This window comes from Polypterus senegalus, chromosome 12 (assembly GCF_016835505.1).
Source record: "Polypterus senegalus isolate Bchr_013 chromosome 12, ASM1683550v1, whole genome shotgun sequence".
Taxonomy (NCBI): Eukaryota; Metazoa; Chordata; class Cladistia; order Polypteriformes; family Polypteridae; genus Polypterus; species Polypterus senegalus.
In genome coordinates, this window is record NC_053165.1 from 160,164,383 (window position 1) to 160,179,949 (window position 15,567).

Here is a 15,567-nt window from a genome sequence, read left to right on the forward strand (position 1 = left end):
TCTTTGATGATTCCAAGGATTCAAGATTTATTTGTCAATCCACGAGTTTGGTGGATATGGAGGCAACTTGGTCTTTAGATAACCAAACAAGCACGAAGGACTGAATGGCCCCCTAAGCCTTTGTCAAAGTCCATATGTAAATGTTATATTCCATACCCTATTACAAAATTTTTTTAAAAAATAAGCATAATGGATTGAATGGCCTCCTCTCGTTTGTCAGACATGTGTTCTGAGCACAGATAACCTCCAACTTTAGTATTTCACATCATTAAAAAAAAAGAAACAATGAGTGTCCACTCACCCCACTTTTGCTCTGGCTTTGGGACCCCAGTTTGCTTCTGGATTCTCTTGGAAACGTTTCAGATGTTGCTTCCGTGATTTGGGATTGGCATCGTCTCGGATATCAAAGCATGCCTGTAGACTGGGCAAAAAAAAAAAAAAAAAAGAGTTGCACGTTAAGTGACGTTATCACGTGCCTCAGCATTTGAAAAAGGTGATGCTGCAGGACTCACACAGGTTCACAAGATAGGATGTGGTAGGACGGGCTGGTCACCGACAGCTTCTCCTTTTTCACTGGATTCTTTTTTTCCTACGCAAAAAAACACAAAGATAAAAAAAAAAATCCAACCACTAATAGCCATTCAGTAATTGGTGATACAGGAATGGTAGGTCTGTATGTACAGTGCATACCCAGCACCTCATGATATCCCAGACTACACCGGGCGGCGCATCGGTCTTCAACGCGTTCTTGCAGGCATGAGAGAGGGAAACTCTGAACCCTGCGTGGAGGAAAGCAGATCTGCAGGACAAAAGAAGAAGAAATGAGCGGAGCGAGTGTCACATCATCGACACTCCTGCCCTGCGGAGGATAGGAAGAATAAACTGCACGATTTGAGCCCAAGCTGCGAGCTCCTGAACACGTTTTCAAAACAGCACAATATCGTTAGGATGTTGCTGAAAGTCATTCAAGGCTCCATCCTGATCTAAGCTTACATTAAGACATTATTGTCTTGAGTGTGTCAGGTCATGTGAGCCAATTCTGAATTTCAGTTCCCACTAACCGGCCGAGGAGCAGCTCAAAGTGTGTGCTTACAGCAGGAAAGACAAGAATTCAACACATCAACGTTTTTTCCTCTGTAAATAGAGGGCGAGTCAAAATTATGTTAACACTAATGGATTATTTTTAATCTCGACCTCACCTTTCCAGGTTGATGGACAGGTCATGGTGGATCGCTGACATGGCCTCCATACTCCCCTGATTTGACACCCTGCGATTTCAGCTTATGGGGTCAGGTGATAGAGCGCATGCGTATAGCAGGAAAGTTCATGATAGCAATGACCTGAAGGACAGAATACGGACTGTGGTGTCATCTCATTCCCAGCGAAGTGTGTCTGGGCTTTGAATGGTGCTGTCGCTCATTGGTTTTTGTGCATTGAACGTGATGGCGAACAGGTTGAGACGTTCCTGTAAATCATCTTGCACATATGAAGTATGTTTTGTGAATAAATTGTTTCTGCCATTCAAATGCTAACATCATTTTGACTCACCCCGTCTATTCCTAATGGAGCTACTGACATGAAATTTTCACCAGATGTCGGTAACAACCCAAGTAATCCTCACATATAAAGAAATCAAAATAAATAAGTCCATAAATTATGTGTAATAAAGTGGAATGACACAGGGAATAAATATTAAACACGCTTACTGAAATTTATTTAATACGAAGTAGAAAAGCCTTTGTTGGTAATGACAGCTTCAAGACGCCATCTGTATGGAGAAACCAGTTGCTTGCATTACTCAGGTGTGACTTGGGCCCAAACTTTCTTCAAATCTTGAAGGTTCCGGGGGCTTCTTCTATGAACTCTGATCTTCAGTTCTTTCCATAGATTTTCAATTGGATTCAAGTCGGGTGATTGACTGGGCCGTTCTAGCAGCTTCTTTATTCTCTGAAACCAATGGAGAGTTTCCTTGGCTGTGTGTTTAGGGTCCTTGTCTTGCTGAAATGTCCCCCCCTCGTTTCATCTTCAGCATCCTGGTAGATGGCAGCAGATTCTTATCAAGGATGTCCCGCTACATTTCTCCATTCATTATTCCTTCAGTTCTACGAAGTCTGCCAGCGCCACACCATGATGTTCCCACCTCTAAACTTCACTGTTGGGGTGGCATTATTGGGGTGATGTGCAGAACACGGTGTGTGCAATGACATCCAAAGAGTTTGATTTTGGTCTCTTCTGACCAGACTCTACTCTCCCAGTATTTCATTGGCTTGTCCAAATGTTGTGCAGCAAACTCTAAATGAGCTTCAGCCTGCTTTATCTTCAGCAGTGGAGTCTTGTGCGGTGAGCGTACATAGAGGCCATGGCAGTTGAGTGCTTTACTTACTGTTTTCTTTGAAACAACTGGACCTGCTCATTCCAGGTCTTTCTGAAGCTCTTAGTGGTCCTTGGCTTTTGGACAACACTTCTGATTATTCTTTTGACAGAAATCTTGAGGATCACCTGGTGGTGGCCAGTTTATGGTGACATGATATTCTTTCCACGTCCAGATTACGGCCCCAACGGTGGTCACTGGAACATTCAGAAGTTTACAAATACGTCTGTGACCAATGCCATCAGTATATGTTGCGAAGGTCTTCAAAGAGCTCTTTGCTTTTAACCGTCATGAGATGCTTCTTGTGCGACACCTTGGGAATGAGAAACCTTTTAATAGGCCATCAATTAGGACTTAACCAGCGGATATTCATTTGCACTGATAGGGGGCTATCCTGACTGAGTTCGGCTGCTTTCTTAGCTTTCCATGCCTTCTTCCACCTTCTTTTCTTCATGTGTTCAATACTTTTTCCACTTTATTACACAACTGAACTTATGGACTTATTTGTTTTGAATTCTTTGTATGTGTGGATTACTTTGATTGTTACCGACATCTGGTGAAAAGGTCATGTCAATATCCCTTTTAGAAATACATTTACTGAGAAAAACGTTGATGCGTTCAATACTTATTTTCCCCCGCAGTATGCAAGCTTTGTGGAAAACAAAGGAGGAGAAAGCTGGTTCTTGCCTTGCATCCCGTGCTGCCATTGAATTGAATTACGTGTCTTTAAGAATGTTCATGTGTTACAATCCATGTGCTGAAGTGTCATTAACATGACGTTACTCAGGACCCCGTCCTTCTTAGTTTCTGGTCCTCACTCCAAACTCAAAGACTTGGAGTCAGGAAGCATCGTCTCACCCAGTTGAGCTAAAGAGAACCTCCTTTGCTCACGTGAGCCAACAGGCTGCTGACTTCTCATTGCAGCTTCTGTGTTACACAGTGGGCTTTGGGTCTGTAAGGGAGCCAGAAGACCCTCATGTCACTTCATACCTGTCTCGTACCTATCAGGACCCGACACAACGGCTAACAAGTACCTCATCTGCAGCAGGGGTGGTGTGCTGCAGTGAATGATGCCGCTCAGGTTGTCCAGAGTGTAATAGAGGGGCACATCAGGGAGCTCCTGTGGAACAAGGAAGAAAGGTCAGCCATGTAGGGATCAGAGTCCACTTGCCAAAGTGTTCATTGAGCAGCTGATGTCCTCACCTCTGTGACCATGCTAAGCATGCCCTGAATTCGACTGGAGGTCTTGAATCTCTGAGGGTTTGTGGAGACGGCCGACAAAACCTTTTGGACAAACTCCGTGTTGTGGATCGCTTCGGCCCACACTGGTCCACCCATCTAAGGGGAAGTGAGGAGAAACGGTCAGAGGAAACAGGAGTCTTTGATGATGACTGGGTTATCCTATGGAGGTGGGTATAAAAATCACTTTGTGTTGAACTTGGCTCATTCATTTCCTGCACTAAAAATGCAATAAATGGATAAAAAGAGAACTACAAACTTGCAAGAACGATTGGCCATAGCCCTATATTTTAAGGTCACACAATCCATTAACCCAAATGGACAAATAAGAAATAACATTCTTAAACACAAAATACAGGGTCAGGAGGGCAAGCAGCACTAGACACAATGGAGGGAGGGACCGACCGTGAGTATGGTCCAATTCCATTACAGGGACCACTCTGAAATCCAACAATCCACTCAACACACGTATACTTGAGGGTGTCACAGGAAAACCGACTAACACTGGGAAAAAGATGCAGACCCGCCACATATAATGACTGGGCACAAGATTCAAAAACCCAGGACACAGGACTGGTCCATCACAGAGTTGTAGAAGTTGTTGAAGGATGTCACTACCCGCACTAAAGGACCGCAGTCTCCTACCGAAAAGAAAGAGTCACCTCTGTGTTATGAGACCAGTCCAACCTGTCATTGATGTTGGCCCTTCAAGTACTTGGAGTGGACCACCTCTACATCCACTCCTTGAATAATGACCACACATGGAGGATCTTTGGTGTGGTGAAAGTCAATTTAGCAGTTCCTTGGTTTTGCTGATGTTAAGTTGCAGACAATTCTCTTGCGCTGAGAAACAAAGTTCTGTACAGTACCTGACTCCTCTCCTCCGTCTCAGCCCCTTATTAATAAACCGCATACGTACAGAGCCATCTTAAGAATCTGCTGGTGACGCGATCTGCTCTCATATTTATAGTTAGAGGTGTAACACAGTGAAGAGACGAGGACACAGGACTGCCCCTAGTGTTTGAAAGATGTACTCAATATATGAGGTAGTCCAGATCTAATTATGCAATTTTAATTACGCTATAACTTAAGTTTATTACATAGAAAATCACCCGAAAAATTCCGGACCATCAAGAAGTGTGTGAACTGACGACATGAAGAATCGTCTTCGCGCCGAACTGGAATCATCCCCGTATACTGTAAATCAAAGTCATCCAGACGATCTGGATCTGCATAACTAGATCTGGACCACCCTGTAGATAATGTACAAAATATGGTGGTATTCTTATTAGTTAAAATAGATTGTGTTTGTTCAGCATTGGAACTTAGATGAAGATCAGACCACGTTGAAGACAAATTATATAACGTCTGTATGTCTGTTCGCTTTTCACAAGAGAACTATTTAACGGATTTAGAGCAGGGTTTTTTTTTTCTGTAATCTGCTTGAACATTCCGGTTGATTTTGTGACTTCTCTCATCGCACTAAGAATTACAGTTTGCTTGTGGTACCAATTAATTTGTGTGAATCCGAGAGAAAGCCTGGGGGCGAAGGAAGGGGACGGGGGCCTTCCTCACTCATGCACCAGCCTCCATTCGAGTCGCTCTACCTCTCGCCACGTGTTGGAGCGCACCCTGCCTCTGCTTATCTAGTGATGCCCGTTTGTTCATCAGACATGATCATCTAGAGATTGTTAAGGAGTAACATTTGACGTTTTGGATCTACGTGGTTTTTATTCTGGTTTTTAAAAGTTACCTGCTCGTTGGTAGATGCTCTTCTTCCCACGTGGGGGGCACTCTCCCATCAGACCTGAACACGCTCAGATCCAGTGCCAACGAGTATTGATTTTTAAAGTTTGTCCTGTTTCATTACTACGTGGGTGCAGCTAGTTTACACATAAATGCAGCTTTTTCCAAAGATTCCACATTTGTTTTCTTGCACTGTAACTTTGACTTTAATCAAGCATTAATTTAGATCACGGTCTCCCAAACTGCTCTGGAGTTACTTACTGACATTTAGGGTTCTTTGCACCAGAAGAAAAACAACAAGAATATTCTATACAAAGACACTCTGAGGTGTCAGCAGTAGCTGTGTAGTAAATACAACATGTCTGAGGCTGATAAGATTTGGTCATATAGGATTTGTAATTCCTTTTCCACTTTCTCACCTGGGCAAGGCCGTTTAACTCAGCTGGTGTGACATAAAGCAAATGAAACTCTTTGGCTCACCTGGTGCCGCTGGCCACAGTACTCACAAGAGGGCCCAATTGGCGGTCCAGTTGCTGCTGAATACTTCATGCTGTGAAAAAAGGAGCACAAAGGCCACAATAAATGAAGTCTGCGTCCATTTGTCTAAACTCCAATGAGAATTTGGAGTACTTTGGGACTTGAGCACACACTGAACGTGGAGATAGATGGGCTACAGTTCAACACCATGTGTGGGTAATTAAAAGCTTTCAGAATTTATGGACACCTGAATGGAGCGAGTGTATGATCACGCCAGTGAATGTTCATGTTGGGCTCTAGTGTGTTTCTTTGTGCCGGTCCCAAGCCGGGATAAATGGGGAGGGTTACGTCAGAAGGGCATCCGGTCAATATGCGTACAACGTAGATGATCCGCTGTGGCAACCCCTAACGGGAGCAGCCGAAAGAAGAAGCAGCTCTAAAAAACAAGACTAAATTGTGAGGCTGACAAAGAGTGAGTTGTGGATTCCCATAATATGCTTTATCAATAAACAACACCACCAAATGTAATGAATAATTTCTTCTTTTGCATCAAAATGAAGTAGTTGTTTGAGGATGTAAGCAGACCCCCACCTTAATATTCTCAAACTCATTCAATCCAATCCATCATGGTGAAGGGCTAAGTCGATTCAAGAAGCAACCAAAACCTGGATGGGATGCTGTGGACAAACACCAAGAAGCATTTTAGTTCAGAGATTTACACTGGTGAACTGTCAGTGGTGATTCGCGCACCCACAACATCTGCCGCAGATGCAATTTCCTTGCGGCGCAAGCTAAAGGAGTGACTCCCATTAATCATCCACTCAGAGACCATCTCTGAACACTGCGAGTGGAGCAGTTCCTGGTGATGTCAGTCCCCACCTTTTCTATGCAGCGTCACCACTACACTCCACCCGTGCACAGTGCAAATCCCATCCTCATCGCCACATGAATTGTCACGGACCCACACTATGAAGTGTCTCATTTTGAAGATTTGCACTGTGGTGAACTGCTGCTGGTCAGTCGCAAACCCCCAACATCTGGCTCAGATGTGACCTCCTAGTAACGTGAGCTAAAGGAGTAAATCCAGTAGTCAGCCACACAGACACCATCTCTAAACGCTGCGAGTGGAGCTCTTCCTGGGGACACCAGCTCATCTCTCTTCATCCGTCAGCCTCCACCCGTTTTGCGCAAACATCATCAGTACAAATGCCAATAGACTGTAGGGCCCACATGACAATGTGTACTAACATGGGCCAACTTATTGACCATCAACCGAAAACACACACACACACGTCCTTGAGGTGTTGGAAGAAAATTCACAAATACACGGAGAAAGTGTGGAGGTCTTCTATGGAGTGAACCAGAACTAAAGGAGATGATAATGAAACAGAAAGCTAGTTGGGAGGTGGAAGGCCTCAATTCTAGAAAGATGAAGGTGACAGTTGAAGGCAAAATGGCCGATTGTTAATAATGCTTTGTTTCTAGTCTGAGGAGCCTACTGTCTCTTGAGTAATGTGACATGAGGACAGACTTTCAAACAGTTGTGTGAAGTGATTTGTTTTCATGTTTTACATTCAATATTAAAATAACATGTATCCTTGTAGTGATAAAGCACATAGAGTGGAACCTCGGGTCACGAACGTCTCGGACCACGTACAAATCGGTTTACGTCCAAAAAGTTCGCCAAATTTTTGCATCTGTTCACGATCACACACTCGGGTGACAAACAAGCCAGTTTCCCTTCCGGTTCGTACGCGCCGATGATTTCCGCACGTGTTCAGTCTCTCCCTGTGCAGCGAGAGAGCGAGAAGTTAAAGAATGCACCGGGCTTGTTTTTTAAAGAGACTGCAAGGTTAGTTTTCTCTGTTATTCAATGTTTTTACATTTAGTTTACTATTACACTGTGCATTCTATGGTATAATTAACTATTTTTGTGCTTAAAAATCTTTAAAATATATATATATATATATATATATTTACATACAGTTCATACGGTCAGGAACGGATTAATTGTATTTACATACAATCCTATGGGAGAAATTACTTCAGGTCGTGACCCGAGGTTCCACTGCATATAGAAAAACTTTCATTAGGCAAAGAAAAACATTTCTTGAAACCTTTGATGTATCCGTGAACAGATAAGATGTTCTTACACCTGAGCTCTACTTAGACAACACCAGATCAGAACCAGGATGAACTAAGAACTAGGGGCCTGGCACACAGTCATGAGTGAAACGCCGAGTTATTGACAGGCTCAAGGACATGAGTCATGCCAAGCCAGGCTTCGTTAAAGGACACAAGGCCTGGACATGCTGTAAGAGCAGAGTCGGCCCGACACTAAAACATCTCATTTGTGCTATCAAGACTCTGAGCAGCGCTAAAAAAATAAACATTTATCTCCAGACGTCATCTTTACCACAAAGGTCAACAAGAAACCAAGTGCCAAAAAAATCAGAACGTTGAGCAAGATCATCGTAAGAAGGCGTAAAGCAAGATGTTCAAAACCAAAATAACAAAATTAGAAATACACAAATTAAGATTTAGAATTTTAGCAAATTATCAAAATCCTGGATAGTAAATGGAGTCTCATGCCGGAATATGTTGCGTTTATAATGTCAGACATCACACAGAGCAGGACCAAGCCCCTCAGCAAGCTAGAGACACAATGGCAGCACTTGTAAACAAATTGTGTCACAGAACAGTAGTAACATAAAAATAACAAAACAAAACTTTTTCTTGAAGAAGAAAAAAAAAAAAAATGAATCAACCCAACTAGGAATATTCTGTGGAACAATAAACTAATATTGCCACATACAGATTTCAGTAACAGCACTGCAAAATGAAGGAAATAATTTTCAAAAGTGGTCCATTGACAATGCCAGGAAGCACAAGACTGGCACAAATTCAGAGCTACACAGAATTGTTGTGTCTCCCCTGCCATCAGTTCCATCTTGGATCAGAGACTGACCAGTTTATAATGTAACCAAGATGAAAGAGCCACCTGACCCTCTAGGCATACTGAGTGCCCAGACCCCTATAAAGAAGGGCTGCTATCCATCCAGGTTGTATTCGTACAATTTGTCACACTCATTTTGCTTTGCTTCTGCTTTAGGCACATTAGGAACCTTTGACTGTTTCAGGGTGGCTATTGACTTATATCGACACGAGGGATTTGTGGTGAATGTCGGCTTTATTCAACATCCAGGGGTAGAGGGCAGGAATCGGCTGTGAACGTCAACAAAACTCAACGTTATGTTATAGTTAGAGTCTCTTTGCTAGAAGGAAAAAGTTAGCTTTGTTGACTTGACCTTAAATCCCTGCTTATGCATGAGTCACGAAGAGTATACATCTAAAATGGCATTGACATCTGGCAAGGGTGAAGCGAACAAACAAAGCAAAAGACTCCCTGGACAATGTTTTGCGTGTTATTTCTAAATTTGACTCTGACTTATCAGACTCTCGTTTTCAATCTCCAGATCACTTCCATGAAAATCAAAGTGAGGTACCTACATCAACTGATCAGTCCCCAGCTGATCGTAGTGCTGAACACGTTCGTGCAACTGACGCACCAACAGCAAAGTTCGACCACTAAGCTCTCCTCACACAGTTTTTGTTACACTGGTGCCGCGATTTCTGCCACCTGTTGCTGCATGCTGTGCCAACTGTCACTGCCAGAGACAGAAAACTGGTGGCAACAGCAGCCACCGCATGCAGCAACAAACGCCTGAAATAGAAGCACCAGTGCAACACAAACTGCGTAAAGACAGCCAGCTGCTGATGGCGGCAACTGCACAAAAACCACTCCAGTAACTGATCAGCTGCGCATTTTTGCTGGCCGCCGAGCTGTCCCCACGCAGCTGCTGCAAATAGGCAGTGACAGCGACCACAGCATGCAGCAACAGAAACCTAAAATAGCGGCACCAGTGTAACACGTATTGCAAGCAGTGTAATGTGACGACACACGCCACTGGCTGCTTGAAACGTTACCATACTGTGCAGGACTATACCATGTAACAAGTATGTGAATTCACATAGTGAAGTGGCTCATGGAACACAAAATACAGGGACATTTGTCATTCATGAATATTTTATGCTGATTTATGTATGAAACCATTGCTTTGTGTGCTTTTCAGAAAACTTGAGTTTTTTTGAAAAAATATTCAGCCTTGGGCCAAAACGGGGAAAATAAATAATCAGCCCTCAAAGTGTTAAGCTAGAGAATGTTAATCTATAATATATGAATAGAAGTATACATCTTCTCTCCTTGTTTTGGTGCTCTGTGTTGTCACCTTAGCTTAGGGATATACGAGAAAGAGGGACGTATTTATATAGAGTAGCAGTCGATGCCGACAGTGACCATAACTACTGCAGAGATGCAGATGGCAGCTGGCGAGTGAAAACATGCAAGGGATAGAGTGGGGATTTGAGACACTTTGTTCAGGTCCAAAAGTGAGAACAGGGTCACCCTTTGTGATAAAATAAAATGTATGCATACAATGCCAGCTCAAGTTCGCCTACATGTGAACTACTCCCAAGCCTTTTGTGGACTTACTTCTTCCCTTGACTGGTGGCCTTTCCCATTCTCTGCAGGTGGAAGGTGCCACACCCCACGCAGTGGTAGACCAGCGCTTGTTTGCTGCAAGTGAAGAGACAGCCTTGAGTTAGTCAAGTTTAGAGGTAGACTTACTGCATTAAAATACTGTGGCCTGAAAAAATATAAAGATACTGTACATCTCTCTATTATAACAGAAAATCTTGAGACGAGACTATTGCCAAGAAATTTTTTTCAAGTCCTGCCCTCCTCTCAACCATTTTCAACCAGGCCCACGGTCTTCTCACCTCTCACTCGTGTGAATGCTTTTGTCAGACACAGTACCTGCGCTCTCAGCACTTAGAAATTTCTACATTCTCCTAGCTTTAAGTTCCCAATAAATGAAGACTTATTATGTCCAAATCTTATTGAAGAATTTCATCCCGAAGGGTTATCAACAAAAGAAATGAGTACACAGGCAATCCTAAAACCGAGAAACGATCAAGTCAAACGAATTTACATGAAAATCGGTTACACGGCAAATTGGTGAAATGTGTATCAGTAGACTCTGCTGAAATAGTTGGTGGTGATAGTGCGGAAGACGAAAACATCAACTCACATCACAAGAAAATCTACAACCGTTAACACCATCTGGTCTTCCACTGGCCGAATTACTGTTGAAAGAAGGACGTATCGTAATGTTATTGTGTAATTTTTGTCCGAGTGATGGGCTATGCAAGATTAGTTGTATTCAAAATTAGTCTAACAATTGACATGTCAAATTTTAACGGGCAACAAGAAAGGTAATGTAGTACATCTTCCGTGGATAACAGACACCAAAGGAGATCTTGATATGCCATTCGTATTAAAGCATTATTAGTTTCCTGTAAGAATAGCTTTTGCTATGACAATTAACAAATCACAGGGACAAACATTCGAAAAAATCGGTTTATTTATTAGAGATGAAGAAAACGATATTCACTCACGGGCAGTTATATGTTGCGTTGTCACGATGAAAGTCCAAACACGGAATCAAAATTCAATGTGATATTGACTAAAAGTTAATTTTTAAAAAATGTTTAACGCAACAAACACCTCTAACGCAACATGAAACAATTTTCTTTCAAATTATTACGTTTTACTCTTTTTTAATATGGTTAATTACTCACTGTAATGTAAATAAGTTCTATTATACATATGTAACAATTCCCATGAAATTATAATCCGTTTAAATTGTACATTCGCTTCCCCATAAGCGAGCAGCAGATCCGAGAAGTGGCTAGTGTGTAGCACTCACCGGGGGTTGGCGAGCGAAGCATGCAGAGCCCCCTAGTTTTAATTAAATATCTAATTCACATCTTTTACAAGACAACAATAGCAGGGAAGAGAACTATAAAGATATCCCTGGAAAAGATGTCTGGATGGTAGCATATATTGTTCCAAAATTTGTACACATCTTTCTGCATTAAACATCTCCTCACAGATATCATGGGCCCTGACACAACCCCATACCATGACAGACACGGATTTTTGAACCCGACACTGATAATAGCTTTGGCCCGGAGAACACGTTAGCTGGCTTTTCCAAAAACAATTTGAGAATTTCCTTCTCATGAAGCGAGTAACCATCCATGGCTTGCTTTGAACTGAGTGATGGGTATTCCACGTTCTTTCGCTATATCATGAGCTTTCACCTGAATCATTTCCGTGGACACTGCATATCCAAGCTGACGCCTGCCTTGAATGTAATCAGCGAGTGCAACCTCAACTTGTGGGAACTGGGCACGTTTTCTGCGAAATGCCCGTCTGTTTATGTTGCATGACGAAAGTTTTTCTTTCTTCTGTCACCAATCTTGAACACATGACTCTGGAACACCGTACAGTACTTGCGACCTGCTGCCCAATTTCCCATCTTCTCTGCTTCCAAACTCACTTTAAATTTCTCTCCCGCCATGAAGGAGCGTAAACGCTGAATGACGACGCCAAACTGATTCAAAAACAAACCTACCCCCCTACCGTATTCCTCATGTATGACGCGCACCCGATTTTCTAATGCTCATTTTCGGGGAAAAATGTGAGCGTGGTACACGAGTAAATACAGTATATCACTCTAAACGCTAAAGAGTTCAGGGTAAGGCTAACGTTTGACTCTTAACACTTGCTGATCACGGCACTGGGGAGGGTTAGGGTTTTGCTCTGTACACGTGACAAGAAACTAAGCAAGTCAAAGTTGTAAATGCACGATTTGATGAATCTGTAATCTGTGCTGTGGTGAGAATGTGAGCTGATTCAAAGTGCTATCTTCCATGAAGGCCACTGTATAAAATACACAAGACGTATATTTTCACATACGATACCTGGCAGAGTTTTTCACCCTTGCTTGGCTTGTGTGCACCCTCACAAATACTCGAATGTAGAAGTCTGCACTGATGCTGAGCAGGGGCTCAATATATCGCTGGTAACAGTTTGCTCGCAGGTCAAGACTGTGGAGGATGATACGAAGTGCCTACAAGATAAATAAAAAGAAACAACATTGTCAAATCTGTTTATTCCAATTCAGAGTGAAGAGGGGCTGGGGCAGAAGCTGTGGCCCGACAGCACTGCATACAAGGAAGAAACCAGCCCCAGATTGGGCACCGGTCCGTCTCACTCGCACTGGGCCAGTTTACCTAACCGGCATGTCTTTGAGGACGTGGGAGGAAACCCCATATAGACAAGGGGAGAAGGGGCAAAGGTCATACAGGCAAAAAATGGGTTCAGGAATAAAACTACAACACCATGCTGCCATATAAGAATTATTTTACTCTATTTTTTTTATTTCTAAATATGTTTAAGCACATCCTTATATATAATTTGATACTATCCGTATGTATGGTGTTCGCATCAATACAAGTTAGAACCATGCAATGGGACTCTGCCTCTGTAGTTAGAACATAACGTGACAAACGCGGACGCAGTATTGCATGATTTGCTAAGAATGTTCGAATGCTTCAGTGACGCCGCTGGACAGCCGAGTATAGTAAGTCGGTGTTGGTTCGAGCAGATAACAGTAAGTTCGGTTCGTTTTTGGAACGTTGGTTTGGTGGGCGACTTTCCAGGACTAACATCATCGACTGACTTAAACCCTTCGACAGCTCTGGAACCGTAAGTAATTTAGAACATATCGCCATTTCCTTGGTACGTCAAAATCTATCTTTGGGCAGTTCTGTTTTGGCATCCGTCCTTCTGACATCTACTGGCAAACTGAGTAATGACAGCTGGGTATTAACAACAGTCATTGTTTAAATTTTAGTCGATCTCAGATCTAAAATGACCACGCCAACATAATTATTACTCCGACTCTGATTAGAGTCGTAAAATACGGTTTGTTTTGAAAATTTGTTTGCCAGAAAAAAATCAGATGAGGTGCGCCGAAGAGCAGAGTTCACGTCTGGCAGCCCCGTTTAAACAGGAAGCTCTTCATTACATTGGCCGAAAAGGTCTATTATAAGCACAAATCAGTGCCATGATAACAAAATCATTTCAAGGACTTGGAAAAAAAAAAAAAAAAAATTCTTTGCAGAGAAATTTCACAAACGTAGAATTTGTAACCCGATTCGATCAGCTCCCAGTCGCTAGTAGATTTATAAAGATGCAGCTATCAGCAGAGTAACAGCAGTCTTCGCTTTGTTCTCACGAGGGACGCTGCTAAATGAAGTTTTCATTTTCTCCCCTGCTGTCAACTTACCAGACCGCACTGATGCTCCGTATGGCCAGAAGTACGCAGACATCCCTCCAAATGATTGAGTTCAAGTATTCATTGTTAACAGGAGTATAAAACCAATTCAGTCTCCAATGACAAACATTAGCCGTCTTACTGAAGAACTCGGTGACTTCAAACATGGCACTGTCATAGGATGCCAACTTTACCACAAGTCAGTAAGTGAAATTCATGCTTGACATATTTCACCCCCCATCAACTGTAAGTGCTATAGAGCGGGGGCCACACACTGCTTAACCAGGTAAAAATATCCTATCCATGGTGGGGTCACTCACAGCATAGTTTCAAACTGCCTCTGGAGGCAAAGTCTGCACAGGAAATGTGGATATGGAGCTTCATCAAATGGACCTCATGGCTGAGCCCGAGATCACTAACTGCCAAGCATCGGCTGAAGTGGTGTTAAGGCACGCCACCATCAGACTCTGGAGCTGTGGAAACACATTCTCTCCTACTGTAATGTTTGGTGGGGAAGGGATAATGCCAGGGTTTCAGCTCTTTGGTTCCAGGGAAGGGTACTGTTAATGCTACAGTACAAGACACAGACATTTTACAGAACTCTGCACATCCAGTTTGTTGAAGGCCCTTTTCTGTTCCAGCATGTCTGTGCCCCCATGCCCCATAAAGACATGAAGGAACTCAAGTAGCCTGCACAAAGCCCTGACCTCAGCCCTACTGAACACCTTGGGGATGAATTACAATGCCAGTTGTGAGCAGGTCATCTTGTTCAACATCAGTACCTGACCTCACAAAGGCTCTTTTGGAAGAATGGGACAAATTCCCACAGATACACTCGAAAATCTTGTGAAAAGAACAGTAGAGGCTGTTATCTGGAAGTGAGAGAACTCAATATTAATACAAGTGGCTTTGGCATCTGATATCCAATAAGTGCATATAGGCGTGATGGTCAGGTGTCCACAAACATTTGTCCATGCAGTGTAAAGACAGTAGGTTTTGAACCAGTGTGAAACTGTTCTGTTTTACTGTTTGGTTAATCTAATATGTGCTTTTATGTGTATATATTATGTACTAGCACTCTGAGTATGTACTCAGTAAAGAATGCTATATAAAAAAATAAACCAAAGTTTAGAATTTACTTATTCTGCTTAAAGACAAGGTAGCATAACAACTGTTAGGAGTCAAGCACCTCTTACCATTTCATGGCAGAATCGGGCCTTGATTGAGACTGAGCCATACTTGCTGTAGCACGTTTCTCCACTATTGCCGGCCATGACCGCCATGTCAGTACAAGTGACACACAACAGCCCTGTGAGAAGACAGAGAGAGACACCAAGTGACAGTGATAAGGGTTGGCACTAAATAGGCAATTCATACTGTACCAACGACAAAAAAGTACAGTTCATCCATGTGTAGCATCTCTGTGGTCGAGAGTGGGCCCGTCAGCCTTCCTTGGTGCCTTTATATACGATGTTAGGTTATATATTG

General features: G+C 42.8%; 1 protein-coding gene across 2 annotated transcripts in view; it reads right to left on the reverse strand.

Annotated features, from left to right (window-relative positions):
- The window catches only part of trmt1 (tRNA methyltransferase 1), a 41,380-nt gene that overhangs the window by 4,486 nt on the left and 21,327 nt on the right, over window positions 1-15,567 (reverse strand). For both annotated transcript variants that reach the window (XM_039770516.1, XM_039770515.1), the window contains 9 exons: window positions 15,276-15,388; window positions 12,722-12,870; window positions 10,386-10,469; window positions 5,837-5,906; window positions 3,575-3,709; window positions 3,406-3,491; window positions 691-799; window positions 513-589; window positions 302-421 (listed from right to left, as the gene is read on the reverse strand). In XM_039770516.1, coding sequence (XP_039626450.1) covers window positions 302-421; window positions 513-589; window positions 691-799; window positions 3,406-3,491; window positions 3,575-3,709; window positions 5,837-5,906; window positions 10,386-10,469; window positions 12,722-12,870; window positions 15,276-15,388 — 943 coding nt within the window. The remainder of the gene's footprint in view (window positions 1-301; window positions 422-512; window positions 590-690; window positions 800-3,405; window positions 3,492-3,574; window positions 3,710-5,836; window positions 5,907-10,385; window positions 10,470-12,721; window positions 12,871-15,275; window positions 15,389-15,567) is intronic.